This window comes from Podarcis raffonei, chromosome 4 (assembly GCF_027172205.1).
Source record: "Podarcis raffonei isolate rPodRaf1 chromosome 4, rPodRaf1.pri, whole genome shotgun sequence".
Taxonomy (NCBI): domain Eukaryota; kingdom Metazoa; phylum Chordata; class Lepidosauria; order Squamata; family Lacertidae; genus Podarcis; species Podarcis raffonei.
In genome coordinates this window covers 2,587,777-2,615,212 of record NC_070605.1, presented here as the reverse complement: position 1 = coordinate 2,615,212, position 27,436 = coordinate 2,587,777, and the positions used below count along the sequence as shown (strand labels likewise).

At 45.6% G+C, this 27,436-nt stretch overlaps 3 protein-coding genes across 4 annotated transcripts in view; all 3 read right to left on the bottom strand.

The window, feature by feature from the left end:
- The window catches only part of LOC128412183 (zinc finger protein 850-like), a 37,764-nt gene extending 11,660 nt beyond the window's left edge, over window positions 1–26,104 (bottom strand). The window contains exons 1-3 of the mRNA XM_053385042.1: window positions 26,064–26,104; window positions 24,600–24,726; window positions 18,679–20,034 (exon numbers count right to left, since the gene is read on the bottom strand). Of these exons, the coding sequence (XP_053241017.1) occupies window positions 18,679–20,034; window positions 24,600–24,633 (1,390 nt within the window). The 5' untranslated portion in view covers window positions 24,634–24,726; window positions 26,064–26,104. The remainder of the gene's footprint in view (window positions 1–18,678; window positions 20,035–24,599; window positions 24,727–26,063) is intronic.
- Window positions 2,435–3,315, bottom strand: LOC128412164 (zinc finger and SCAN domain-containing protein 31-like). Its single transcript, XM_053385030.1, has one exon. The coding sequence runs from the start codon at window positions 2,953–2,955 to the stop codon at window positions 2,485–2,487; it is 471 nt and encodes a 156-aa protein (XP_053241005.1). The 5' UTR covers window positions 2,956–3,315; the 3' UTR covers window positions 2,435–2,484.
- A 273-nt stretch (window positions 26,105–26,377) lies between the features above and the next one.
- The window catches only part of LOC128412161 (zinc finger and SCAN domain-containing protein 31-like), a 56,967-nt gene continuing 55,908 nt past the window's right edge, over window positions 26,378–27,436 (bottom strand). For both annotated transcript variants that reach the window (XM_053385025.1, XM_053385027.1), the window contains exon 2: window positions 26,378–27,187. In XM_053385025.1, coding sequence (XP_053241000.1) covers window positions 26,620–27,096 — 477 coding nt within the window. In that variant the 5' untranslated portion in view covers window positions 27,097–27,187 and the 3' untranslated portion in view covers window positions 26,378–26,619. The remainder of the gene's footprint in view (window positions 27,188–27,436) is intronic.

The following is a 27,436-nucleotide window of genomic DNA, read 5'->3' as shown; positions in this document are numbered from 1 at the left end:
CCGGGAGAAATCCGCCATTAAGCGCTGGCGCTAACCCGGAAGTCTTATTATTACTATTATTATCATCACTGCTATTACTACCTGAGATTCAATAAGCCTGGCTCTTCTCTGGGACGGATTTTATTTGGCCCAGTCATGGCATCCCCTCCATCTCCAATTCCAGTCATCTCTTTGGTCAACCCAAGACTGATAGCAACAAAAATAAAAACAGAAAACCTGATAGTAGCTGCTTATCTTTCCTAACAACTCTGAAGCTGACATTTGAGATGGCCTGGGCAGTTCAGACCAGCCGAATCGTGAAGAACTAGAGGGAAATGGTTCACAGAAAAAACTGCAACTTGCTGTTTCTTGTGGGGGCGTTAGGTTCCCAGGTGTTGTAGGGGGCGCTGTTGAGCTCTGTGAAAATATATGAGGTTTGTCACATAGAGGTATTTTTTGAATTTCCAGTCAGATATGACAATCCCACAGGGAGCCTTACCAAGAGAGGCCACGATCCCACAATTCTCCTCCATGACGTCCTTATGCAGAGCTCTCTGGTCAGGATCCAGCAACGCCCACTCCTCGTCCGTGAAATGAACAGCGACATCTTCAAAGCACACTGGCCCCTAAAAGAAAAAGGGAAATATCTTCCTCTGAGACAGCAGATATATGATCTGCTACACAATGCTCTGTGGTTTCCTCCCTGTTAATTGCTGTGTTATTTCAATAGGATTGCTTTGCTGTACATGTTAATTATGGATGCTAATTTTAACACTTTAATTGAATTTTTTTTTTTCCTGCTTTTAATTACGGGTATTCGTCTTTGTGCAAATAGGTGGTACTCCAGCTTATGTTTTCCTTGTTATTCTGCCTACACAAGCATTCCAGTTTCCCCAATGGAAGGATCCACTTTCTCCTCTCCTCGTGAGCTGTTCTGGGAAGGTTCCCTCCCAATGCCCTACAGCCAAATTCAAGGGGTTCATGGGAGCATGGAGAAGGGGAGGATTGGGGGCAGGCCCCATTTTGCAGAAGATGGGGCTGGTTAAGTGAATGCTGGTCACTATTTGTTCTCGTCTGTCCACTGCTTAGAAACCAATTTTAGCATTCAATGATCAATTTAGAAATAAAATAAGCCTAGTTTGGATGTCCATCTGTCTTGGATGATCTTTCAATGCAGGCGGTTGGACTTGATGACCCTTGGGGTCCCTTTCAACTCTAGGATTCCATGAAAACTGCAACTACAGATGAATCCTACTGGTGACATTCAGAAGGCTGGTGTCAGAGTTATATGGGCAGGAAATCCCACAGTACACAGCTGGAGTTCACACTTTCTTAGCAAGAACACAATATTCACAGACTTGGCTGAGTTTCGGGCCTCATGAGAACAGCAGCTCATTCCCTGAGGCTCTTCCTCCACAAAAGCAGTTGCAAAGAGTGAAGGCTCCCGGCTCCCCACAGCTTTCTAAGTCCCCTCCTCTCTCGAGCTTCTTGCAAGCAATTGAACAGTGCGCCAGTGTGCAGCCTGCCTTTGCTCCTCCATTGTCAGATGTCTCCTGGCTCTGAGAGACAAGCAGGGAGGGTGGCTTCTGGCAGAAGGAGAGGGAGCCCCGGGGGCTCCTCCTTCTCCTGACTCACCTCTGTCTCTCGACCTTCCTCTCCCACTCACTTCCTTCCTCTTCTGCCTCTGATTCTGCACTGCATTCTGCCACAGAGTCTCCCAGTTCACTAAGCCCTGTTACTTCTTCTGCTTCTGACACCTCCTCTTCCCAGGCTTCTCCCTCTTCTCCATCTGACCGCTCATCCTTCCTCCACCTCCACTCCTTCGGCTCTGAGCCATCTTCCCTTCCTGGTTCCCCAGCTGCTTCCTCCCACCACTCCTCTGTGCCCAACCAGTCCATGACATTGCTCCATCCCCCGGTCTCTGTCCCCACAAGGCAGCTTCCCCTGACCTGATCTGGTTCCACAGCCGCTGCTTCCCTTCTGCCCCCACAAAAAGGCGGATAAAGAGGTTTTGCCGGCATCATTCTGTCACCTGCAAGAGAAAAAGCGTAAGCAAGACGCCAGGAGTGCCTGCATCTCTCACAGGTGAAGCAGGACATCTCTAACTACAGATGGGCTTTGAGAAAGACTAACCTGCTGAGTGCATTTCGATGTTTGTGCCCATTTCATATGTTAGTTGTGCAGAAATTCATTTCCCCTCCTCTGGACCCTTGTTCCCAACTGTTTCCCCCCAAACCTAGATGAGTTGGAAAACCAACAGAATGAGACCAAATGGAGTAAAACCACCTTCCTCCTTACCCAGTGGCCTCTCTCTGGTGTCCAATGGAGGCCTCTCTGTCTCACAGGAATCCAGGTCCTTTTCTGCAAAATGACCGTTTTCCTGAAAGAGCAACAAGGATTCAAAACAGAGAATGAATGGTGAGAAATATAAGAAAGAGAATGACAAAGACTTAAAGGGTGTTAGATCTCATTCCATGGATGTCTTCCCAGAAAAAGGATGGGCCATCAATAGAGAAATATGAGATGTTCTCCATCCTGTTTAGAGCCCCTTGAGAGTATCCAGAGGAAAGTCTCTCTCACCTGCTTTCTCTCCTCTGCCTGACTCAGGAGGAAACCTTCGGCCAGGGCCACCGCCTGCGAACTGGTCTCCGCTCCGCATTCCCTCACCCAGCTCTCCATCTCCGATGGAAGGACAGCCAGGAACTGCTCCAAGATCACCAGGTCCAGCATCTCAGCTTTTGTGTGCCTTTCTGGCTTCAGCCACTGATGGCAAAGGTGGTAGAGTCGGCTGCAAACCTCTCGGGGTCCTTTGGCCTCCTGGAAGCAGAACTGCCTCACCTGCTGGCTCTGCACCTCTGAGCAGAGGGTGTCCTCCTCACCCAGGATCTTCTGCACAGTGTTTTCCCATAACCCCCCACTGCTCCCAGTTTCGTTGGCATGGCCTCTTCCAGGGCCAGCTGAGTCTTGCTCATCCATCTGTGCTCTCAGGAAGCCTCTGAGAGATCAGAAGGAAGCCTTCGGTCTTCTGCCAAGTTCTGTCCGCCTTAATGAAAAGCTCTAGCAAATCCTACAAAGCAAATACATTGTTCTGTTACAAAAGTTGTCTCATATCAGGAGAAGAAATAGGTTCCCTGAGCAAGCATGGATGAGTCTTGCTGGGAACCAGGGCTGGACTGCACCACATCCCAGACCATGAGCTATCTTTTTGGGGGGAAAGAGGAGTAAGAAGAGAAGAAATATCTCTCTAGCCTTCTAGCAATGCAAAATGTGGAGGCAACGGAAGGGATTTCTGGGAGATGAATCAGCCTGGTTTCTCCTGTCTTCCAGTCAATGCATGAAGTCAGACCTGACTGACGAGGGAGTCATTTGTATCATGTGAAAAATGGATGCTTGGCTCTAGTGGGGGTCCTCACTCGGGGGTCTCAGGAGTTGCTCCCCCCACCCCACTCCCCTGCTTCTGTCTCCTTTTCTTGCACTTGGACTCTCTGCCGCTCTCAAGACAGACTCCTGGGGTGGGGTCCCTTTTTCTTCGCTCTGAGGGCCAGGTATGTATCTGGCCAACCCCCTGAGGGCCAAGTGGACAGGGTCCAAAGTCATTTCCCCAGAAATTTAGGAGGGTAATTTAGTATTATTATTCTGTTAGCCAGCTTAACACACACACAGCCATTGACGCCAAGGTCCCTGGAGGCTCAGGGAGTAGCAGCGCCCATTTCCGGCTGCTTTGCCAGCAACAATCCCTTTGGGAGAGAGAGGATGTGGTCCTGGGATGCCCTGCTCTGGGTGCGAGGGGATGGCTGCAGTGGCCTCCGTGGGGAGCTGCCCTGGGAGACACTGGGAAACTGGTCCCCAATGCAGCAGCCAGACTCTGGGCTGGGATCCCTCTCTTTATTCCTGGCCTTTCTCTCCCACCTTAACTTCCTTCCTCCCCACGGTTTTTTTTTTGAGTGGGGGCTAATCCACCTCCTCGTCCAGCTTTGGAAAACCATTTGCAGATGTTTGCTCTGTTGTGCAATGAGGCTGAGCGACGTCACACAGAGTTAAAGTCCCAGGGACTCCTTTGTTTAAAGAAGGGAGATTTCGAGGGAGTCAGTTTTTTCCGAAAGACCAAATGAGTTTGGGATCCTCTGATCTGCAGGAAGGAGAGCGTGGCAGCCCTGGCCCCTCCCTGGCAGGACCCTCTCCTCCCTGACTTGGGGTCCCCCCCTACAGGAGCAGATCAGGCCCCCCAGGCCCCCTCCCCTGCTGCAGCCCTGGGACCCCCACCAGATCCCAGAGAGAGGGGAGACTCACCAGATCCCAGGAGGGGGCAGCGAGGCAGCCCTTGCAGGAGAGACACCAAAGCAGGAAAGGACTGGGGAGGGAGGGGGCTTGGTTCTGGAGGACCTGCCCCTCCTTGAGTTCCTGCGACCTCGCCCCTCCCTGGCAGGACCCCTCCCCCCCCCACATGAGCCACCCTCCCCTGCTGCAGCCCTGGGACCCCCACGGTCTCCCCACTGCACCCTCCGGGGGGGGGGGAGAGGAGACTCACCAGATCCCAGGAGGGGGCAGCGAGGAAGCCCTTGCAGGAGAGACCCCAAAGCAGGAAAGGACTGGGGAGGGAGGGGCCTTGGCTCTGGAGGACCTGGCCCCCCTTGCTTCCTGTCCTCTCTAGGAAGGCAGCTGAGTTCCCTTTAACCCTTGCAATGCCGAGTCCACCCAGCTCAGCCCTCTCTCGCTTGGCAGAACCTCAGATTTCTATCATTTTTAATGGATATGGGGGGGCAGCTCCCCCCCCCCGGCTACGCCACTGGCCAGATACCCTTTTGGGGTGAGGCTCTTGGTTGGACTCTCAGCATCTCCCTCCTTTCATCAAGAGACCTCAGAGACCTTTAAAACACAGAACACATGCGACGCAGACCAATGATGCATCACCTCAAATCCTTTCAAATCTCCAAGTCTGCTGCTGCTGCTGCTGCTGCCCTGAGTGCTGGAAGGAAGACCTGCTCCCTGCAAGGCCCTTTCCCACCTGGCCTGGGGGGCGAGGACCAGACTCCCCCTGCTCAACAGAAGAGACTCCGGGGAGGCCGGAGGGACATTGCCCTGCTGTGAATCCTGGGGAGCCCAGACTCACTGGAAGAAACTCTGGGGCTGGGGCAAATCTTTTAAAATAGTTTTTAATCTGTGGCGCTTTCAATGCTGGGTGTTGGTTTTTTCCTCTGTTGGGGGTGGGATAAACGTTTAGTTGGTGCTGGGGATTAGTTTAATTTCAGTATAAATGTAAGTTGTTGTGTGTTGTTCTTGTTTTCTAAATTAGTTTTTACTGACTTATTGTATAGTTTGTATTTGGTTCTTAAAGGGAGAGGGCCAGGGCTGCCAGGGAGTGGACCCCATCCAACAGAATGGCTGGGGCAAGTTCCACAGGCGACAACCAATCTCAGTGATCACAGAAAGGAGGAGGAGCTATGCTAATGTCATTACCGAGGAGGCAGGTTTAGTCGTTGTTTGAGGACTATCCCTGCCTCCGGGTCTGGTGGATACTGGAAGGATACTGGAATCAGCAAGGGAGACCCACAAGACCTGAAGGTGCTGCTCTCCAATGCCAGGTCAACGATTCACAAGACAGCTGGCTTCCACGACTTAATTGTGGATGGAGGACTTGACCTGGCATGTGTAACAGAGACTTGGTTGGATGAAGCAGATGGGTCTGTTCTTGCCACTGTTTGTCCACCAGGTTTCTCTTATGCACAGCAAACCAGGTCATGTGGGCAGGGAGGGGGGGTTGCAGTGATTTTTAGGAAGTCATTAGCTTGTACCAGGCGTCCTATTGGGAAGACACAGTTCTCTGAGTGCATGTTCTGGAAGGTGGGCAATAGGGGCAGTACAGGATTTCTTTTGGGGTACCAACCTCCCCGCTACGCCAAGGATTCCCTGCTTCAGGTTGTGGTGGATGTTCTCATGGAGACACCTAGATTAGTTGTCCTAGGGTATTTTAACATCCATGCTGACATGACCTTACAAGGGGGCTGTCCCTGAATAAGTTTGGCCCAACTCATAGTCACAGACATGCCTTAGACCTGGGGTTCACCTCTATGGATGTGGGTGATCTGACACTAAGTGAAACTGAAACAAAAGAAGTGCCATGGTCAGATCACTTCCTGGTGCAACTGGACTTCTCTGTGACGCTTCCCCTCTGCAGGAAGGTGGGACCAATTCAGAAGGCCCATCCCCGCCACTTAATGGATCCAAATGGTTTCCAGAGAGTGGTTCGGGGTGTTTTATTCCATGTTGATGGCCTTTCCGCTGATTCCCTGATGTCCCGCTGGAATGTGGAGTTAACTAGGGGTATTGACTGGCTTCAAAGCGCCCTCTCCGATTGCATGGAGCCCGTACAGCCCCATGATTTTCCCCAGGGCTGAGGGCAATGAAGCTGCTGGGAGAGATCATCAGGGAGTTTGGGCTGGGTGTTCTTCAGTATGCGGATGATACCCAGCTCTACCTCTCAGAACCAGTGAAGGTGGTGAAGGTCCTGTGTGAGTGTCTGGAGGTGGTTGGAGGATGGATGTATCTAAAAGCCCTTCACACATGGCTATGTACAATGGTACCTCTGGTTGCAGACGGGATCCATTCCGGAGCTCCAGTCGGATCCTGAGGTTTCTGCAACTGGAGGTGCCGCTTCTGTGCACGCAAGTGGCACACTAGCACACTTCTGCACATACGCACAGCGCATAGAGTGCTCCTGCGCAAGCACACGTGGCGAAACCCAGAAAAACACTTCCGAATTTGCCGGGTGCGTATCCCAAAGGATACGTAACTGGAGGTGACTGTAAGTAGAGGTAGCACTGTATTAGGAACACAGCCATACATTCTTGTGTGTGTGTGTTTCTATTTGCAAACTCCCCCAGTCTCTGAGCGGTGAGACTCCAGGGATCCCTGGCCCATCTTCGGTTTCCTTGGAACGAAGGTCAGCGGAGACTGTGGTGTCTTTACGTTATATGGCCAATTCTGGATCCACATGTCCTTCCACAGTGGGGACATTGTCTGGGCAGTGTGGGTTTGCCAAGCGTGCCTTCCTCTTGGCACGTTTCTCCTTTGCGTCCTGAGTTCGAGTGTCTTCAAAGCCCATGACACCTTTGGTCAAGGCTGTTCTCCAACTGGAGCACTCGCAGGCCAGTGTTTCCCAGTTGTCAGTGTTTATACTACTTTTTTTTAGATTCGCCTTGAGACAGTCTTTAAACCTCTTTTGTTGACCAGCAGCATTACGCTTTCCATTTTTATGTTCGGAATAGAGTAGTTGCTTTGGAAGACGTCAGGCATCCGCACAATATGACCGGTCCAATGAAGTTGAAGTTTCAATTTCTGCCGCTCCCCATTCTCTCCTCAGGGAATGCTTCAGAAGCATCGGGAAATGCTCTCCCTTTGTAGCACACAAATCAAGGGCTACATTCTCGGCAAAGGCTTGCCGCACCAAGAAGCTTTTCTCACTCTGTCGACAAGCAGCTTTTCCCATTCCCTCTACGTAACTCAGGGACTGAGTTCATTCCACAGCTTAGCTCAAGCTGGAACTACCTTTTACTGTCCTTATCAGAGGGCCGCTAGAAATCAAGGGGCCTGCTGCTTCTGCTGGCCAATTAGTGCCTGGCAAGAACTGGAAGTGAAGTCACATTTGAAACAATACAGAAGCAGTCAAAGGGAATTTCATAGCAAGTCTTTTATTCAGTCTCACCTGCAATCGTGTGTGCTGAACACACAGAAACACATAATGTGAAATTACTGGGAGTTACAGTCTCCAAATAACACTCAACACATGCAAGCAGATTAATGGAATAGCACACATGATTCCCCACCTCCTTTAAAAAATCATTGTTTTTATTTATTTTCATGGTACAGAGATAAATTTTGAGAAAGCAATAGTTACAACAGTAAACAACAAATAACATGTCCTGATGAAATTGCAGACTTTCATCTTGACGTGTGTTAAAGTTTCATTTGATTATTTTAAAAGATCACGCCATATTTTCTCGCGAGTGCTGGGTGGATTCCTGCAACAGTCTTGACAATATATGTATTCAATAAACATTTGCCACCTGTTATAAAGGGAATATGGAATGTGTAGCCCAACCTTCTTGATTTCCCCAGGCCAACAAAATTTAAGATACTGAAATTGTGGTGCCCAGAATTGAACACAATATTCTAGGTGGGGCCTGACCAAGGGAGAATAAAGTAGTACTATTCCTGACCTTGATCTGATTCTGCCTTCTGTGACATTGGCTTCCGCTCCCCGTTTGGTGTCCTCCGCAAATGTGATGAGCATCCCCTCAGTTCCTTCATCCAAGTCATTTATAAAGACGTTGTACAACAATGGACTGAACCCTGCAGCACCCGTCTTGTCACTTTTCCCCAGGATGAGGAGGAACCGTGAAGGAGTCCTCTTTGGGTTCGGTCAGTCAAATCCACCTAACAGTTTCCTCATTCAGCCCACATTTTACCAGCTTCCTCACAGAAAGATCACGGGAGACTTTGTCAAAATTTGCCTTACTGAAATCAAAACACACTACAAAATTTGTAACTCCATCCAAAAAAGGGGAGGAGGGATTTCTCTGGCTTGACTTGTTTTTGGGAAAGCCATGCTTTCATCCTGTATATTTATGTTGTGAAATCTTCAGATGAAGGGCACATAAATTTTAAAAATGATAATAAATAAGGATATTGACAAGCTGGAACATGTGCAAAGAAAGGCGATTTATTTATTTATTTAGTATACCACTCGATCCAGAGGTGCCAACTAGAATAAAATATTGGTGGGGGGCAAGGTAAGGCCCACATTGCACAATCAATCACATGATGCATGCACACCATTTGAATAGCAATGCCTATAATGGCAGTGACTTTTTAAAAAAGTAAAATTTTGAGCCCGTAGTTCAATTTCCAGCAGCTCCCCTTGACCTGGAGAACACTTATAGCATTTCATCTGGGGGGTGGCCCCCTCAAATATTTTAATGGGGGGAGCAAAGACCCCCAGGCCTCTAAGAGAAGGCTCCTATTCTCTATACCCACAGGTCTCAGGACAGTTACAACATAAAAGTACAATATAAAAATAGAAAATAAACATCTGTAACCCCCGTCCCTGGCACATTTTTAAAGGGCATTAGATGTCAATCAGCCAAAGGCCTGGTTGAAAAGCTGGGTATCAATCTTAAATAGTTCATTAATTTGGTAATATTGAAGCCAATTCACTTTATCTTTAATTTGTTCAAATGCTTTTAATTTAAATCTCTCAGCATCCTCTATGAATAAATCTGAATATCTCAACCACTTATTCTCCATATTTAACTTTTTTTTTGTGCCTGAGCTTCCATTGATAAAATCCATTTGGGTGTTTTTCTTACCAAAAGATCCTGATATCTAATCCATACATTATAAAGCGCCTTCCTGATTATATGGTTCTTAAAACCACTATGGGCCTTTATTTTATCATACCAAAGATATGCATGCCATCCAAACCTATTATTCAGTCCCTCTAAATCCAAAATATCTTCATTTTCTAATTTAATCCAATCTTTAATCCAGCAGAAGGCTGCAGCTTCAAAATATATCTTCAAATCAGGCAGGGAAAAACCTCCTCTTTCTTTTGTGTCCGTAAGTAATTTATACTTAATTCTCGGTTTTTCCCCCCTGCCAGATAAATTTAGACAAGGCCTTCTGCCAATCTTTAAAACATTTAACATTATCAATAATAGGTAAAGTTTGAAACAAAAACAACATTTTCAGCAATACATTCATCTTTACCACCAATATTCGACCCATAAGTGAAAATTTTAAATTTGACCATATCTCTAAGTCTCTTTTTACTTCATTCCAGACTTTCTCATAGTTATCTTTGTACAAATTCAATTTTTCCGCTGTTAAGTTCACACCCAAATATTTAACCTTCTTTGTGAATACCAGGCCTGTTTTTTCAAGAAGGGTCTTTCTTTCATCTTTATCTAGATTCTTTTCTAATACTTTAGTTTTGCTCTTGTTCAATTTAAAATCCGCCAGCTGCCCGTACTCCTGTATCCTCTCCAGTGCTTTCATTACACTGGCCTCTGGATCTGTAAAGTTAAAACCAAGTCGTCTGCAAAGGCTTTTAATTTATACTGCTTAGATCCTACCACAATGCCCTTCACTTTCTCTTCTTTCCTCAACATATTCAGCAATACCTCCAGGACCAAAATAAATAGTAGAGGGGAAAGTGAGCACCCTTGCCTGGTTCCTTTTGAAGCAGGACCTGGAGGAATTTTACCCTTATGCTTTTCATATAATCAGTTATCCATACAATCAGGTATCAGTTATCAATATATTCATATATAACCAGATATTTCTACAATGATTTTATAATCCATGATTGAATCGTGAAAGCTTCTGCTTAGCTTAATAGCAAATTGCTTAGATCTGAGAAATCTGAAATGAACATTGTCCCAGTACCTCCTTGTTCTCTCCCTATCTCACTGAACAAGAAGGGGGAAGCAATAAATTTGATGTGCTGACACATTTCCCCTCCTTCTCCACACAGGGTCTGGGTGGTGAAACAGGAAGATGCTAAACCGGAGAATGTCCCTTGTAGCAGATGGCCGCGTAGGAGCTCAACAGCCAAAGTTCCTTTTTGCCTTAAGTTTCTATTTCTTGCTATAAATCTGGGGAAAAGGTTAAGACTGCATGTTCAAACTAAAAAGCAGAAGTTGGGAGGAAACTCTTTACATGGCCAGGAGAGAGGCTTGCATGCGCTCATTAGCTTATTTTTTGCTGCCGTTTGCGATGTATCTGATTATGTCATATCTGTGATGTATGTATTCAAGGTACAAAGCCCCTGGGAGCCAGGGCTCGGGGCCCAGTCTTTTGGAAAGGATTCCACTGGGTCAATTATTGCTCAGCAAAATAAACATCACTTTCTTTTTCTCCACTGCTGCGTCTGTCAATTCTTAGACTCTATTTGAGTTGGTCACTGGCATCTTAAAATCCTTGCAACATAACTGGTGGCGGACTAGGATTGCAGGCCAGAGGGGTATCATTTTAACCACAGGCCCTTGCCCATCGGGCGGGGTGAGCGTCGCTGGACTGCCAGCTCTCCCCCAGGCGCCATCGGACATCTTTTCCGAGGAGGGAAACAGCTTTCCATCGTACTCAAACGCCCCGCCCGCCGTGGCAACGAACTGTGAGGAGAAATTGAACGTGTGACGGGAAAGCGCGCAGGAAACCAGAAAGAGGATATGGGTGAGTAGAAAGGAAAACAATATTGTAATTAACGAGGTCTGATCAACCTCAGCCACTCACTAGTAACCCCAAATAAAAAGGAAAAGGTCCTTGTGGGGAGAACCTGGGTGAGCTTAGGAAAAGGGTAAGGGTTTGGAAACTGTGTGGTGAAGTGCTGTGTGGATAGATGAGAGTGCATTAAGACCCACTGGAGCAGGGCTAGACTGATTGAGACCCCATAATCGCAGTTGCGGGCCACGCGAGTGCGTCCCGGTCGGATATCTGGGGGAAGCGTGTGGGGTTTTTTGAGAATCTGTCTGGTCCAAAGCACTTCACAAGGGACATACCGATGGGGGGGGGGGGAATTGTTCAAAAGCCAGAAATCCAGGCACCCCTTTGGATTGCATGATAGCAAATTTCAAAAAAGCCTTCTCGGAGGACTATGGGGTCAGACTGATTCCCGGGACCCTGAGAATGCATTGCCAGTTAAACTGGCCTAGGCAGGTCCCCAAATGGCAGTTTTGATGTGGAATTATGCCGGCTAGTCTGGATTTCTGTAACGAAGGAGCCAGACACTCATACTGACCAATTCCCTTATATTGATCCTTGGTACAACATTTGCATGAAAAGCTCTTCTTGGATGAAAAAATGCAAAGGAGACAGCTGCAGAATTTTGGCAGTGAGGCAGGAAGCCAGGAAAAATATAGGAGGACTTAAAACTCCAGCCCCTGCCAGGAAGATTTATGGAGAGCATCCTGAAGAGGAGAATTTAATTTTTCCACCTCCCTATGCTCCGTCAGCTAGAACTTTACCATCGCCCCCAGCCGTGCCCCCACCTCCAGCCCCGATACCTCCGGCAGGACAATCATTGCCAGCCGCACCCAGCCTACAATCATTGCCAGCTGCACCTAGCCTTCAGGATCTGCCTTCCCTTCCTGCCCAAGCTGTAGTACAAAATCAAACTATGTGAACGCCCCCCCCCCCCCGAAGAGAAGGTTCACACGGACATTTCAGCTTTAGAGACATTAGGAGCGGTGGGAGGGGGGCAGAGCCTGGAGAAACATCCACAGCGTCAGCTTGGGGTGAATTTAGCAATTCAATGAGCACCTCAGCTATGCATGAAAAATCAAATTTATGGAGACTAATGGATGCAGTAACTGATTCTGGACAGAAATTAGTAATAAAAATGAGAGAAAGTGATGTGCCCAGCTCTTCACAATTGTGGCCAAGCCCTCCTCCTTTGCCACACCTAAATAAGGGGGGATATTATCTCCGAAATAAGAAAGGTGCCCCAGCTCCAATGTTTCCCTTGAGTGCAGTTTTGGGACCACAAGAGCCAAGACCCACTGATGCCCAGGGGCAACCTAGAGGGCCGTGGCCAGCGCGTACACTAACCATGCAGTGTGTTCCATTCACAACCACAGATTTGCTAAATTGGAAAACCCACACCCTGCCCACAGGCTATGCAGGATTTAATGGCCTCAATCATGGTAACCCATCTGCCCACATGGCAGGATTGCAGGCATCTTTTAATGACCATTTTCACCACTGAGGAGAGGAGAAGAATAGATGCCACTGCAGAGAAAAATCTTAGAGCAGAGGTACCATCTACAGAGCCAAATCCAGACGCATGGGTTTGCACCCGATACCCCCTTTCAGATCCAGGATGGGATCCTGATAGAGACAAAGATGCTCTGAGCACTTACCAGCAAGAAGTCTTAAAAGCAATAAAAGGGGCAGCCAGAAGGCCTGCCAATATTTCCAAGGTGGCAGAGGTGATTCAAAAACCTGATGAATTCCCCTTCTGAATTTCTCGAACGTTTAATGGAAGCATACAGGATTTATACCCCTTTTGACCCAGAAGCCCCAGCAAACAGGCAAATGGTCAATGCAGCCTTCGTGGCTCAAAGCGCCCAGGACATAAGAAAAAAATTGCAAAGGCAGGAGGGATTCAAAGGGTCAAATCTAGAACAGCTCTTAACCATTGCGCAGAAGGTGTTTGTGAACCGGGATGTAGAAATTAAAAAGGACCGAGTTCGGGAATTGAAGCAAAAAGCCGGGGTTTTTTGCTGCTGCTATCAGCCAAGGCTCAGCGTTTGATGCAGGTGCCCAGGGGAGAGGCTCTGGTCAGGGACGGGGAAGAGGAAGAGGACAGCCGCTAGGAAGGAATCAGTGTGCCATTTGCAGAAAGGAAGTTCATTGGAAGCAGGAATGCCCTGATACAGGGAGAACAGAGGGACAGCTGGATGGATTCAGGGAACAGAGAGGGAGAGGATGGGGATCGCGGCGTGGAAGGACACAAGGAGGAAGATGTGTAAGGAACAGAGGAAGTAGTCGAGATTTTGTTGGGTTGGTGCAGTTGGAAGAATATGAGAATGAAAATGCATAGGACAAACCAGGCTCAACCCTTTCCTTAGGCTCCCAAGAGCCCATGGTCTCAGTTAAATTAGGGAGCCGTTTAATTACCGTATTTTTCGCTCTATAACACGCACCTGACCATAACACGCACATCGTTTTTAGAGGAGGAAAACAAGGGAAAAAACATTCTGAATGAAACAGTGGATGTATCATTTTTGTGCTTCATGCTGTGGCCACAGACATGTGATCTGATGGTGAATTTGGGGTGACCCAATGCAAAAATCCTGAGAATTCCTGTGGATCCATGCTTTGTAACCACGTTTTTGCACCATTGCAGCCCCAGGCAACAGTGGGTGCGTGATTTTTCTGGTGCAGGCTGTAGCCATGGACATGCTGTGTGATCTGATGGTGAATTTGGGGTGCCCCAATGCAAAGATCCTGAGGATCCATGTGGATCCATGCTTTTTAACCACGTTTTTGCACCATTGCAGCCCCAGGCAACAGTGGGTGCATGATTTTTCTGGTGCAGGCTGTAGCCATGGACATGCTATGTGATCTGATGGTGAATTTGGGGTGCCCCAATGCAAAGATCCTGAGGATCCATGTGGATCTATGCTTTGTAACCACATTTTAAGTGGGGAGCGAAGGAAAAACAAAGAAGATACATGAGAGGGGGGTGCAGAGAAGCAGCCGGCTAAGAATGCAGGAGAGGGATTTAACGGGAGGGAGGAAAGAAAGGCAAAAGTTTCCCCCCACCCAAGCCAGCCATCTCTCTCTCTCTCTCCCTCCCTCCCTCCCCCCCTCTCTCTCCCTCCCCCCCTCTCTCCCTCCCCCCTTCTCTCTCCCTCTCCCCCAGCAGCACCGGAGCACAGAGAGGAATTAGAAGGAACGACACTCTGCTTTCCCCTCTGCTTGCCTGGAGGGGAGGGGCTTTCCCTGCTCTTTGTTCCGTTTCAGCAAACACAGCAACGAAACAGAGGAGGGTGGGCAGTAAGACCCTGAGGCAGAATGCAGGAAAGCAGCCGCTTCCTCTTTTCAGGTTTCCCTTCTCCGTGAAGCGCGATTTGATTTTTGCCTGATTTTTCGGCTCCAGGGACCACACATTCGCTCAATAACACGCACAGACATTTCCCCTTCCTTTTTAGGAGAAAAAATCTGCGTGTTATAGAGGGAAAAATACGGTATTCTGTTAAGACTTTTTCAATTATTAGCCAGAATATTTGCGAATATTTTATAATCCACATTAAGTAATGAGATTGGTCTATAATTCTTTACATCTCATCTATCTTCTTCAGATTTTGGTATCAAGGTTATATATGTGTCTCTCCAGGTTTCAGGAGCCCTCTCCCCTCTCAGTATCTTATTACATACCTCTGCCAAAGGTTGAATTAACCAATCTTTAAAAGTTTTATAATATTTGGCAGATAATCCATCTGGTCCCGAGGCTTTGCCCAATGGCATCTGATTTATTGCTATCTCTACCTCCTGTCTTGTAATCGTGTCATTGAGTAGTTGTCAGGGAACTGCCATCAGTGCCGGAGGGAGAGAGCAAGCTCCGAGGGGATCCCAGAGAGCGTCCCGGGAGTGGGAGAGGCAGCCCATCTTCTGGGGAAGGGAATCAGCGTAGCTCCAGTGGAGAAGGGGGGCAGATGGGGGAATCGGTGAGGCGGTCCTGTGACTCCTTGCCGGGGACCAGCGGGGAGAGGAAGGGTCCTCCCCTGCCTACGCCCTCCTTGCGCAGAAGGCTTCTGCGCAGAGAGAGTGGGAGGAGACTAGGCGTCAAAGAACTTCTTTGCTGGAAGAAGTTTAAGAAACGCCCACTGACGGATTCTGCCAGCGATTGAGACAGCCACGGGTGAGTGGCTGTCCGGGCAGGAAAGGTTCACTCAGGCAACCCAGCCAGGTGTTGGGACAGGCTTACGCACGAGCAACCCCTAGAACCATTACAGTAATGATCTTTTATCTCCGGGAATTTTCTGCATTTCATTTGTTCTAAGAAATTGCTCAATTTTATCTTTATCCTCTTTACCTTTTTTATACAGTTGTTTAAAATATTTCTGAAAACATTTTCTAATATCCCTAGGGTTTTCCACAGATTTCCCCTCCATTACAATATTTGTGATCGTGTTTTGTTTCTGTCTCTTTTTTAATTGCCAAGCCAGCAATATTCCACATTTATTTGCAGATTCAAAATTTCTCTGTTTCATTAATTTTATTTTCCATTCTATTTCTTGATTTATAATTTGAGAAAATTGAGTCTGCAAAGCTTTAATGTCTTTTTGTATCTGTTGGCTTTTAGGCTTTGATCTTAAATTCTATTCTTTCTCTTTTATTTGAGAAAGAATTTTTTCCTTTTTTCATTTTGTATCTTTTTCTTTATAGCATTTGGTTGTATGAGGAAACCTCCCATAACAGCTTTACTAGCATCCCAAATGACTCTTGCTTCTACCTCTGTATTTATATTTAATTCAAAGTAATCTTTTAGAGTCTTTTGGGCCTTTCCCACCACCAAATCGTTCCTCAACAACCCATCATTCATCCTCCATCTGAAGGAACCCTGCAGATACAATTTCATTTCCAATAACACTACATTATGATCAGAGCATGTCCTAGGACATATTTGAATTTTTGATACCCTTGGAGTTAAATCTCTGGTAATCCATAAATAATTGGTTCTTGAAAATGTTTGGGAGGAATTTGAGAAAAATGTGTAATCTTTCTCAGTCGGATTTCGTAGTCTCCATATATCTGACAGGTCATATTTATCCACCATCTCAAAAAGCAGTTTTGGAAGTCTGCCTGCATTTTGTACTTTTTGTTCTTGTGATTTGTCCATTAATGTGGAGACTACTCCATTCAAATCCCCCATCAATATTGTTTTGTAATCCAAATATTCATTGAGCTTCAAGTCCAAGTTCCTAAAAAAGTCCACTTTTCCATCATTTGGTGCATAAATTCCCAATAAAAGATATTTGTCGCCTTGTGCTGTAATTTCAACCACAATGTATCTCCCTTCCTCGTCCTTAAACAAAAGCTTGGGGTTCCATTTTTCTTTAATATAAAACACCACTCCTCTTTTTTTTACCTTGTCTGATGAAATAAAGTCCTGTCTGAGTTTTTTATTCTGTAAATTTTTTCTATGTAGTCTAGTAACATGGGTTTCTTGTAAACAAATTATATCCAGATTGTTTCTTGCCAAGGTATGGAAAACTCGGCCTCTTTTTTCCAGGGAATTTAAGCCGTTAACATTCCAGGAGTAAATTCTTAAAGACATCTTAATTTTTTAGGGTCCTTCAGCCCCTACAGCCAGAGAAGGGGAACTTTCCAAACTGAGCTCTTTTGCGTTTTTCTAAAGAAATCTCTCCTTCTCTCCTACAGTTCTGATTCTCTGTTTCCTCCCTTGAAATTTGAAGGAAAGACCCTCTGGGAATTCTAACCTGAAGAAGATATTTTTCTTCCTTAGGGCAGTTGCCAGATCTGAATAATTACTTCTCAAAGATAAAAAATGTCGTGGGACCTCTTTGAACAAGATCACCGCTTTCCCATCTATCTTTAAACTTTTTTTATAGTGATGTCCCAATATCATGCCTCTTTGTTCCTTTATTTTAAAAATCACCATACAGTCATGTGTGATTTTAGAATCCTTTTTAGGACCAAATCTATATGCTTTATCAATCCACAAATTCAATTCTTCTTTTGAGATCTCCCAGTAAGTTGAAAATTCCTCAATGAGCCAACCCTTCAAGTTATCCTGTTCCTTCTGGACCACTCCCCTCAGTCTCAGATGAGCCTCCTTCTTCTTTAATTCCATAAACGCAATCAAATTTAACGCCTGCTGCTGGACAGTCTCTAAATCCCGATTTTTTACCGTTTCCAGTTGTGTAATTCTTTCCTCATGTGGGGTAATGTTGGACCTCACTGTCTTCAAGTCTTCTTTCAGTTCAGAAAAGTCACTCCTCAAGTCTTGAATGGTTTTTTTATTCCCTCTTACTTCTGTTTTAATTTCCTGAAGAAGTTGCATTACTGGTTCTTCAAATGTTGGTGTTCTAGATTCTCTTCTTGGTTTAATTTTTGTTCTTTGCAGTCTCTCTGACTTTTCTGTCTTGTCTCCTTTGTCACCCCCATCCATAGTTTTATTCCCCCCCCCAAGGTCAGCTACAGTCAAAAGAGGGAGACAATAGGATAAGCAGACTGTTTCCCAGCTGCAAAAATCCCCACTCCAGAGTAAGAGTCTTTCCTCACCACAGTCTTTCAATCTAGTAAATATAAGTACAAGTCTTTATTTTCTCCTTTAAACAAGTCCCCAAAAGTTTATTTCAAGTCTTTAACTTAGTTGCAGAGTTCCAGGTATTTGTTGAGCTCTGGCGGCTGTGGTTACTTTGTATTTTTCCAAAGTGGAAAACGAAAGTTGAAAGCTTCCTTTCCCTTTGTTGCGTCACAATGGAGTCTAGCCTCCCCTCACCCGGGAGGTCTGCTTCCACAAAGAAGATACAACAGTTCAGGAAAAATCCCTAATTCTTCTGCAGGGAAATTTATTTTTTGTCTCCCCCCCCCCCTGCTAGAAGGGGATATAGGAAAGACTTGAAAGTTTCTAAAAGATGAGACTAAAGTTGCGGCTTTTGGTAATGTTAGCTGCTTTCGTTTTTACTTCAGTAAAAGGGATCAACCTCTGTTTTTAAATCCCTTTCCTTCCCAATTCAATGTTCCAAATGAAATCGTTTTACTCACGATTTCCAAGAGGGATAGTCCAAAAAAAAATTTTCCCCTTGGAGGAATTGGCCGCTCACGATCGCAGGACTCAGAGCTTCGCGCTTTGAAGGAAGCGAATTGTTTCCCTAGTGCCACCATCTCCAACCCCGCTCTCACTCGGCCCTCTTTTTTAGAGCTTACAGGGAGCAGGGGAGTCATTCCCAGCACCTGCACGAACTCCAGGTCCTCAGAACGCTTGATCTGAGGGTTTTTAGGGGCGCCACTGCGCTCTAGCGACTCTCCCCTGTCTTCAAAGCACTGGTGCCCTTTCTGCGAAGGAACTCCTGTCCGCCATTATAGGCCAGCCAACCGGAAGTCTATAATGAAGGGTTTTTCTGACCTTAGAATGAATTCTTTGATGGGAATTGAGATTAGAGCTCTTACTGAAGTTCTTTCCACATTTCATACACTGATAGGGTTTCTCCCCTGTATGAATTCTTTGATGGGAAGTGAGATTGGAGCTCTTCCTGAAGCTCTTTCCACATTCCACACAGTGATAGGGTTTCTCCCCTGTATGAATTCTTTCATGCAACGTGAGAGAGGAGCTATAAGTGAAGCTCTTTCCACATTCCACACACTGATAGGGTTTCTCCCCTGTATGAATTCTCTGATGGGAAGTGAGAGAGGAGCTATCAGTGAAGCTCTTTTCACATACCACACACTGATAGGGTTTCTCCCCTGTATGAATTCTCTGGTGGGAATTTAGAGAGGAGCTATGAGTGAAGCTCTTTCCACATACCACACACTGATAGGGTTTCTCCCCTGTATGAATTCTCTGGTGGGAATTTAGAGAGGAGCTATCAGTGAAGCTCTTTCCACATTCAACACACTGATAGGGTTTCTCCCCTGTATGAATTCTTTGATGGCAAGTGAGAGAGGAGCTATAAGTGAAGCTCTTTCCACATTCCACACACTGATAGGGTTTCTCCCCTGTATGAATTCTCTGATGGGAAGTTAGAGAGGAGCTATGAGTGAAGCTCTTTCCACATACCACACACTGATAGGGTTTCTCCCCTGTATGAATTCTTTGATGGGAAGTGAGATTGTGGCTGTGACTGAAGCTCTTTCCACATTCCACACAGTGATAGGGTTTCTCCCCTGCATGAATTCTTTGATGGGAAGTGAGATTGTGGCTGTGACTGAAGCTCTTTCCACATTCCACACATTGATAGGATTTCTCCCCTGTATGAATTCTTTGATGGGAAGTGAGATTGTGGCTGGTACTGAAGCTCTTTCCACATTCCACACACTGAAATGATTTCTCCCCTGTATGAATTCTTTGATGGGAAGTGAGATTGCAGCTCTTACTGAAGCTCTTTCCACATTTCATACACTGATAGGGTTTCTCCCCTGTATGAATTCTTTGATGGGAAGTTAGATTGCAGCTCTTACTGAAGCTCTTTCCACATTCCACACACTGATAGGGTTTCTCCCCTGTATGAATTCGTTGATGGCAAGTGAGATCAGAGCTATTAGTGAAGCTCTTTCCACATTCCACACACTGATAGGGTTTCTCCCCTGTATGAATTCTTTGATGGGAAGTGAGGTCAGATCTCTTCCTGAAGCTCTTTCCACATTCAACGCACTGACAGGGTTTCTTTCCAATGAGATTTCTTTGATGGGAAGTGGAATGGGAGCTCTGACTGCAGCTTTCTCCACACTCCAAATTTTTATGTGGCTTCTCCTTTCTGGGGATTTTGTTGTGGTCACCTTTGTTCTCAATTTCCAATTCATCACAATCTGCAATGGAGAAAAAAAGGGATTAGAGCCTCAGGAACGAATAAAGAAGAACGGAAGGGAGTTCAGTGTGTGTTTATTACCTTTGTTGTTTGTCATTAACCAACATATTTATTATTAGATTCTGATGAGTTGTTGAATGTTGCTTTGTTTGATATACAGTAGTGGCCAAAATTGTGGAAACCTTTTTGGAAATAGTGTATTCCAGAGCTTTAATGGCTTATAACACCACTTGTTTTGGAATAATATCATAAAATCATATATCAGTGGAAAAATAATTTGAGCAAGAACATAATGCAACAAAGTACAATTAGCTGTATTCTATCAAAAATTATAGCCAAATAACCAGAAATAGGAAGCAGAAGCACTACTTGCTTAGGTTGACTTTTGTCAGTGTCTTATTTGATTGCTATCAAGTTGGCTGGTTTCTTCGTGTTCTTTCATTTAGTGAGTTTGCAGAACATAATAAAAATTTTAAAATGGCACAAAGAGTTGACTGGTTACCCAGAAAGAGATGTAAACTAATACTTTTAAGTGAACAAGGCTACAGTTATGAAGAAATTAGAAGAAAGATTGGGGAAAACTTAACCAAAGCTGGCCTTTCTATATTTTTGAAGAGGTATAAGAAACTCATTCACTGGGGGGCCGCTAGGGGGCGCATCGGAAGATGGCCAACAATACCATCTCTCCGGCTCACACGAGGTAATTAAGAAGCTGTTATGGGAGTATGCTGTTATCCCTCGTTACCCCAAGGGAATGGGGAATGCTGCCTTGCCTGCTGTGCCCATAATTCACCCCCAGATTCGATAGGGGGTGAGGGCACAAGGCACAAAAGGCCTCGTGTGGGTCGGCTCTCCTGGACACTATCTTTGATCTGTGCAGCTAGTTGCAGGAGCTCAAAATAAACAATCAGAACAGAAGCAAACGCACATACTTCAAGCGATGATCGGGAATAAGGACTGCTAACTAAAGGGATCTCTGGGAAGAGGAGCGACGGGCTGGACTTAATAATAAATCAAGAAGAGGAATAAATCAAGAAGAAGATTCATCAAAGGATCGGTATGTCGGAGCAAGACTGAAAAGGAGGGGGGAGAAAAACTTTTCTTTTTTGTCTTATGTGAGTATCCAATAATCCCCCCCCCAAAAAAAAGAATTGCTGCAATTACTGATCACAAGCAGCAGAAATGAGAACTGTGTGGAAATTAGTTACTATGCAAGGACGTGGCTTATGGGAGCATCGGGAAACGAAAGTAAGTCCTTTGTGACGCAGTTATAAAAAGAGATTTATCATGGCAGGCTCGCCACAGGAATCCAGGGGGAGGAGGACTATGGCTGTTACTATATTGGAGTGTGGGTTCGGCCTAGCAGGGCCCCCTGAGAAAATTTATGAGGGAGCGGCGGGCCTGGGGAGATCAGGACAGACTGTCGGAATGTTTTGTACGGAGGTGTTGAAATGGCGCCTGTCTACTTTTATGGCTCTTGGATGAGTGTAAAATCCACACAGAAAATAACGATGTTTGTCTTCAACCCGCTTGTGGAGATTATCAGAGATCACAAAGAAAGGAGATAACAACAAGAAGTTGAGGAAAACAACAAAGAGAAGATTGAACAGAACTGTGAATATTATTTTGACAGAACTGTGTAATTAAAGCAGCAGCAAGAGAGATGATCGGATCCCTTTCGGAGCTTGACGCATGGGTACCCCCAACAAAAAAATTAAAAAATTTGGCTATGTAATTTGGAATTATTGTTATTTGGAATTAATGTGATGTGATTGGCCTGTTTATAAAAATTATTTTAAAAAAAGAAGAAACTCATTCACTCCAAAACCAGACTGGTAAAGGCGGGAAAAGGTGCACAACAGCAAGTGATGATCGAAGAATGGAGAGACTGTGCCCACGTGACAGAAGAAAATCATCTGGGTGTATACAGGATGACATGGCGCCATGTAATGTGAAGTTGATTGCAAGGACTGGTCTAAATGCTAGAATTCTAAGGAAAAAGCCATTGTTCTCTCTCACGCAAAGGTTGAAAAGATTAAACCCACGTTAACTGGACAGCGGAACAATGGAACAGTGTTATTTGGAGCGATGAGACCCAAATCTCCTTGCTTGGTAGTGATGTCATGAAATACGGGAGTAGAAGAATCAAAGAAGATTTACATCCTACTTGCATTACACTGACCGTGAAACACCCAGCTAGTGTTATGAATTTGTGTCATTAATGGGTGTCACGGCTAAAATTTGGCCGCTGTTTCTTTAATGCTAAAAGAACTAAGTCAGCATGAGTCAGCGGCCTACAATGACTCATGCAACCTTTCACCAAATTGTACCTGTATATATAGAGTGGTCAATGTTAGTGTTGGGTGTGGGTTGGTTGGTGAAAGTTGGTAGTGTTGATGTGTGTACAGTTGGTTGGAAACAGAACTGTTAGATCCCAAAACTAAGACTTTGTCAAGGATGTATAATTTGCTGTTGAAATGGAACACACAGGATGAAACGGTGAAATCCGCTATGATTAAATGGGCACAAGAAGTTGGACATAATATTATGTTTGCTGACTGGGAACAGTTATGGACCACAGGTATGAAGTTTACGGCATGTAATGCCTTAAGAGAGAATATTATGAAAATGATATACAGGTGGTACATGACTCCAGTCAAGCTTGCAAAAATCTATCATTTGCCCGATAATAAATGTTGGAAATGTAAGGAAACTGAAGGTACATTCTTTCACCTTTGGTGGACGTGCCCAAGGATTAAGGCTTTCTGGGAGATGATCTATAATGAAATGAAAAAGGTATTTAAATATACTTTCCTGAAAAAACCAGAGGCCTTTCTCCTGGGCATGGTTGGCCAATTGGTGCCAAAGAAGGATAGAACTTTCTTTATGTATGCTACGACAGCAGCAAGAATACTTATTGCAAAGTATTGGAAGACACAAGATCTACCCACTCTGGAAGAATGGCAGATGAAGGTGATGGACTACATGGAACTGGCAGAAATGACCAGCAGAATCCGAGACCAGGGAGAAGAGTTGGTGGAAGAAGATTGGAAAAAATTTAAAGACTATCTACAGAAATATTGCAAAATTAATGAATGTTAAAATGATGTTGGATGAAAAGTTATGTGGTTTTTAGCTATAACGCTATAAAGAGAATGAAAAAAGGGGTTGTTAATAGTTAAAAATTTAATGTTACACATTATTTTAAGATTAAAGATTAGGACAAACAAAGAGGGGAAGGATTTGCTGAACTAACAAATTGAATTGGAATACAAAAAGGGAGGTGTGAGGAGGTCCGGGAAATAAGCAAATGAAAGATAAGTTATGGAAGGATTGATTTGTTTTTCTTAATTGTTTTTATTTTTCCGTGGTTTTGCTCTTTTTTCTTTTCTTTTTCTTTAATTTTGTAACCTTTCAAAACCTAAATATTTTTTTTTTAAAAAAAGGAAGTGATCCAACCATGGCACTGCAAACCCCCCCCCCCCCCGCCCACAAGGCCTGGGTTGCTGTGCGTAAGAGAAACCTGGTGGACAAGCAGCGGCAAGGACAGGCCCATCTGCTTCATCCAACCAAGTCTCTGTTACACATGCCAGGTCAAGTCCTCCATCCATTATCAAGTCATGGATGGCAGTGGTTTTATGAATCATTGACGTGGCATTGCACAGCAGCAAATGAAAGAAAGTGATGGAATGATCTAAAAAAATTTAAAAAAAAAAAACTTGGTTCACTCCATGCGAAGGCGTTGTAAGGCCGTAATTAAAGCTAAAGGTTACCAATGGTTACCAAAGGTTTCACGTTTCTTCTTTTTGACTGCTGTTCTAATAAATACTCCCTCATAAAATTTCTTGCATTACATTCTTCATTAAATTATCTTTCCATTGCTATATAATTTTATGGTATTATTCCAAAAAAAGTGGTGTTATGAGCCATCAAACCTCAGAAATGCACTTTTCACAAAAGGTATCCACAATTTTGGCCGCTAGTGTAAGATGTTCATTTTAAAGTTAATGTACTTTTTATATGGGATCAGATTGTTATTATTTATGTTTCATGTTTATACATGTGTTGGAAGCAGCCCAGAGTGCCTGGGATAACCCAGCCAGATGGGCAGGGTGTAAATAAAAATACTATTATTATTATTACTATTATTATCATCACTGCTACTACTACCTGAGATTCAATAAGCCTGGCTCTTCTCTGGGACGGATTTTATTTGGCCCACTCATGGCATCCCCTCCATCTCCAATTCCAGTCATCTCTTTGGTCAACCCAAGACTGATAGCAACAAAAATAAAAACAGAAAACCTGATAGTAGCTGCTTATCTTTCCTAACAACTCTGAAGCTGACATTTGAGATGGCCTGGGCAGTTCAGACCAGCCGAATCATGGTATAAAAAGACAGAACTAGAGGGAAATGGTTCACAGAAAAAACTGCAATTTGCTGTTCAAGGTTTCTTGTGGGGGTGTTAGGTTCCCAGGTGTTGGAGGGGGCGCTGTTGAGCTCTGTGAAAATATATGAGGTTCGTCATATAGAGGCATTTTTTGATTTTCCACAGGGAGCCTTACCAAGAGAGGCCATGATCCCCCGATTCTCCTCCATGATGTCCTTATGCAGAGCTCTCTGCTCAGGATCCAGCAACGCCCACTCCTCGTCCGTGAAACGAACAGCGACATCTTCAAAGCACACTGGACCCTAAAAGAAAAAGGGAAATGTCCTCCTCTGAGACAGCAGAAATATGATCTTCTACACAATGCTCTGTTCTTTCCTTCCTGTTAATTGTGGTGTTGTTTCAATAGGATTGCTTTGCTGCACATTTTAATTCTGGATACTTATTTTAATGCTTTAATGGCATTCTTTTATTCTGCTTTTAATTATGGGTATTCGTCTTTCTGCAAATAGGTGGTACTCCACATTGTGTTTTCCATATTATTCTGCCTACGCAAGCATTCCAGTTTCCCCGATGGAAGGATCCACTTTCTCCTATCCTCGTGTGCTGTTCTGGGAAGGTTCCCTCCCAATGCCCTACAGCCAAATTCAAGGGATTCATGGGGGCATGAAGAGGGGGAGGAATGGGGGGCAGGCCCCATTTTGCAGCGGATGGGGCTGGCTAGGTGAATCCTGGAAATTATTTGTTATCGTCTGTCCGCTGCTTAGAAGCCTATTTTAGCATTCAATGATCAATTTAGAAATAAAAGAAGCCTAGTTTGGATGGCCATCTGTCTTGGATTATCTAGCTGAGATTCCTGCAATGCAGGGGGTGGGACTTGATGACCCTTGGGGTCCCTTCAAACTCTAGGATTCGATGAAAACAGCAACTACAGATGAATCCTACTGGAAACATTCAGAAGGCTGGTGTCACAGAGTTATCTGGGCAGGAAATCCCACAGTTCACAGCTGTATTTAACTCTTTATCAGCAAGAACACGATATTCGCAGACTTGGCTGAGTTTCAGACCTAATGAGAACAGCAGCTCATTCCCTGAGCCTCTTCCTCCACAAAAGCAGTTGCTGAGAGTGAAGGCCCCCGACTCCCCACAGCTTTCTAACTCCCCTCCTCTCTGGGGTTTCTGGCAAGCGATTGAACAGTGCGCCAGTGTGCAGCCTGCCTTTGCTCCTCCATTGTCAGATGTCTCCTGGCTCTGAGAGACAAGCAGGGAGGGGGGCTTCTGGCAGAAGGAGAGGGAGCCCCCGGTGGCTGCTCCTTCTCCTGACTCACCTCTGCCTCTCGACCTTCCTCTCCCACTCACTTCCTTCCTCTTCTGCCTCTGATTCTGCACTGCATTCTGCCACAGAGTCTCCCAGTTCACTAAGCCCTGTTACTTCTTCTGCTTCTGACACCTCCTCTTCCCAGGCTTCTCCCTCTTCTCCATCTGACCGCTCATCCTTCCTCCACCTCCACTCCTTCGGCTCTGAGCCATCTTCCCTTCCTGGTTCCCCGGCTGCTTCCTCCCACCATTCCTCTGTGCCCAACCAGTCCATGACATTGCTCCATCCCTCGGCCTCTGTCCCCACAAGGCAGCTTCCCCTGACCTGATCTGGTTCAACAGCCGCTGTTTCCCTTCTGCCCCCACAAAAAGGCGGATAAAGAGGTTTTGCCGGCATCCTTCTGTCACCTGCAAGAGAAAAAGCGTAAGCAAGACGCCAGGAGTGCCTGCATCTCTCACAGGTGAAGCAGGACATCTCTAACTACAGATGGGCTTTGAGAAAGACTAACCTGCTGAGTGCATTTCGATGTTTGTGCCCATTTCATATGTTAGTTGTGCAGAAATTCATTTCCCCTCCTCTGGACCCTTGTTCCCAACTGTTTCCCCCCAAACGTAGATGAGTTGGAAAACCAACAGAATGAGACCAAATGGAGTAAAACCACCTTCCTCCTTACCCAGTGGCCTCTCTCTGGTGTCCAATGGAGGCCTCTCTGTCTCACAGGAATCCAGGTCCTTTTCTGCAAAATGATCGTTTTCCTGAAAGAGCAACAAGGATTCAAAACAGAGAGTGAATGGTGAGAAATGTTAGAAAAAGAATGACAAAGACTTAAAGGGTGTTAGATCTCATTCCATGGATGTCTTCCCAGAAAAAGGATGGGCCATCAACAGACCATTATGGGATGTTCTCTGTCCTGTTTGGAGCCCCTTGGGAGTATCCAGAGGAACGTCTCTCTCACCTGCTTTCTCTCCTCTGCCTGACTCAGGAGGAAACCTTCGGCCAGCGACACCGCCTGGGAACTGGTCTCCGCTCCGCATTCCCTCACCCAGCTCTCCATCTCCGGTGGAAGGACAGCCAGGAACTGCTCCAAGATCACCAGGTCCAACATCTCAGCTTTTGTGTGCCTTTCTGGCTTCAGCCACTGATGGCAAAGGTGGTAGAGTCGGCTGCAAACCTCTCGGGGTCCTTTGGCCTCCTGGAAGCAGAACTGCCTCAACTGCTGGCTCTGCACCTCTGAGCGGAGGGCGTCCTCCTCACCCAGGATCTTCTGCACAGAGTTTTCCAAGAATCCCCCACTGCTCCCAGTTTGGATGGCATGACCTCCTCCTGCTCTAGGGCCAGCTGTGTCTCGCTCATCCATCTGTGCTCTCAGGAAGCCTCTGAGAGATCGGAAGGAACCCTTTGGTCTTCTGCCAAGTTCTGTCAGTCTGAATGAGAAGCTCTAGCAAATCCTACAAAGCAAATACATTGTTCTGTTACAAAATCTGTAGGACAGGGGGGGAAATGGTTTCCCGAGTCTTGCTGGGAACCAGGGCTGGACTGTACAGCATCCCAGACCATGAGCTATCTTTTTGGGGGGAAAGAGGAGTAAGAGGAGAAGAAATAAGTCTCTAGCCTTCTAGCAATGCAAAATGTGGAGGCAACTGAAGGGACTTCTGGGAGATGAATCAGCCTGGTTGCTCCTGCCTTCCAGTCAATGC

What these genes read in the sequence shown, in the direction of transcription:
- LOC128412164 (XM_053385030.1), bottom strand. Translation starts at nt 2,955, where the DNA reads ATGGATGAGCAAGACTCAGCTGGCCCTGGAAGAGGCCATGCCAACGAA.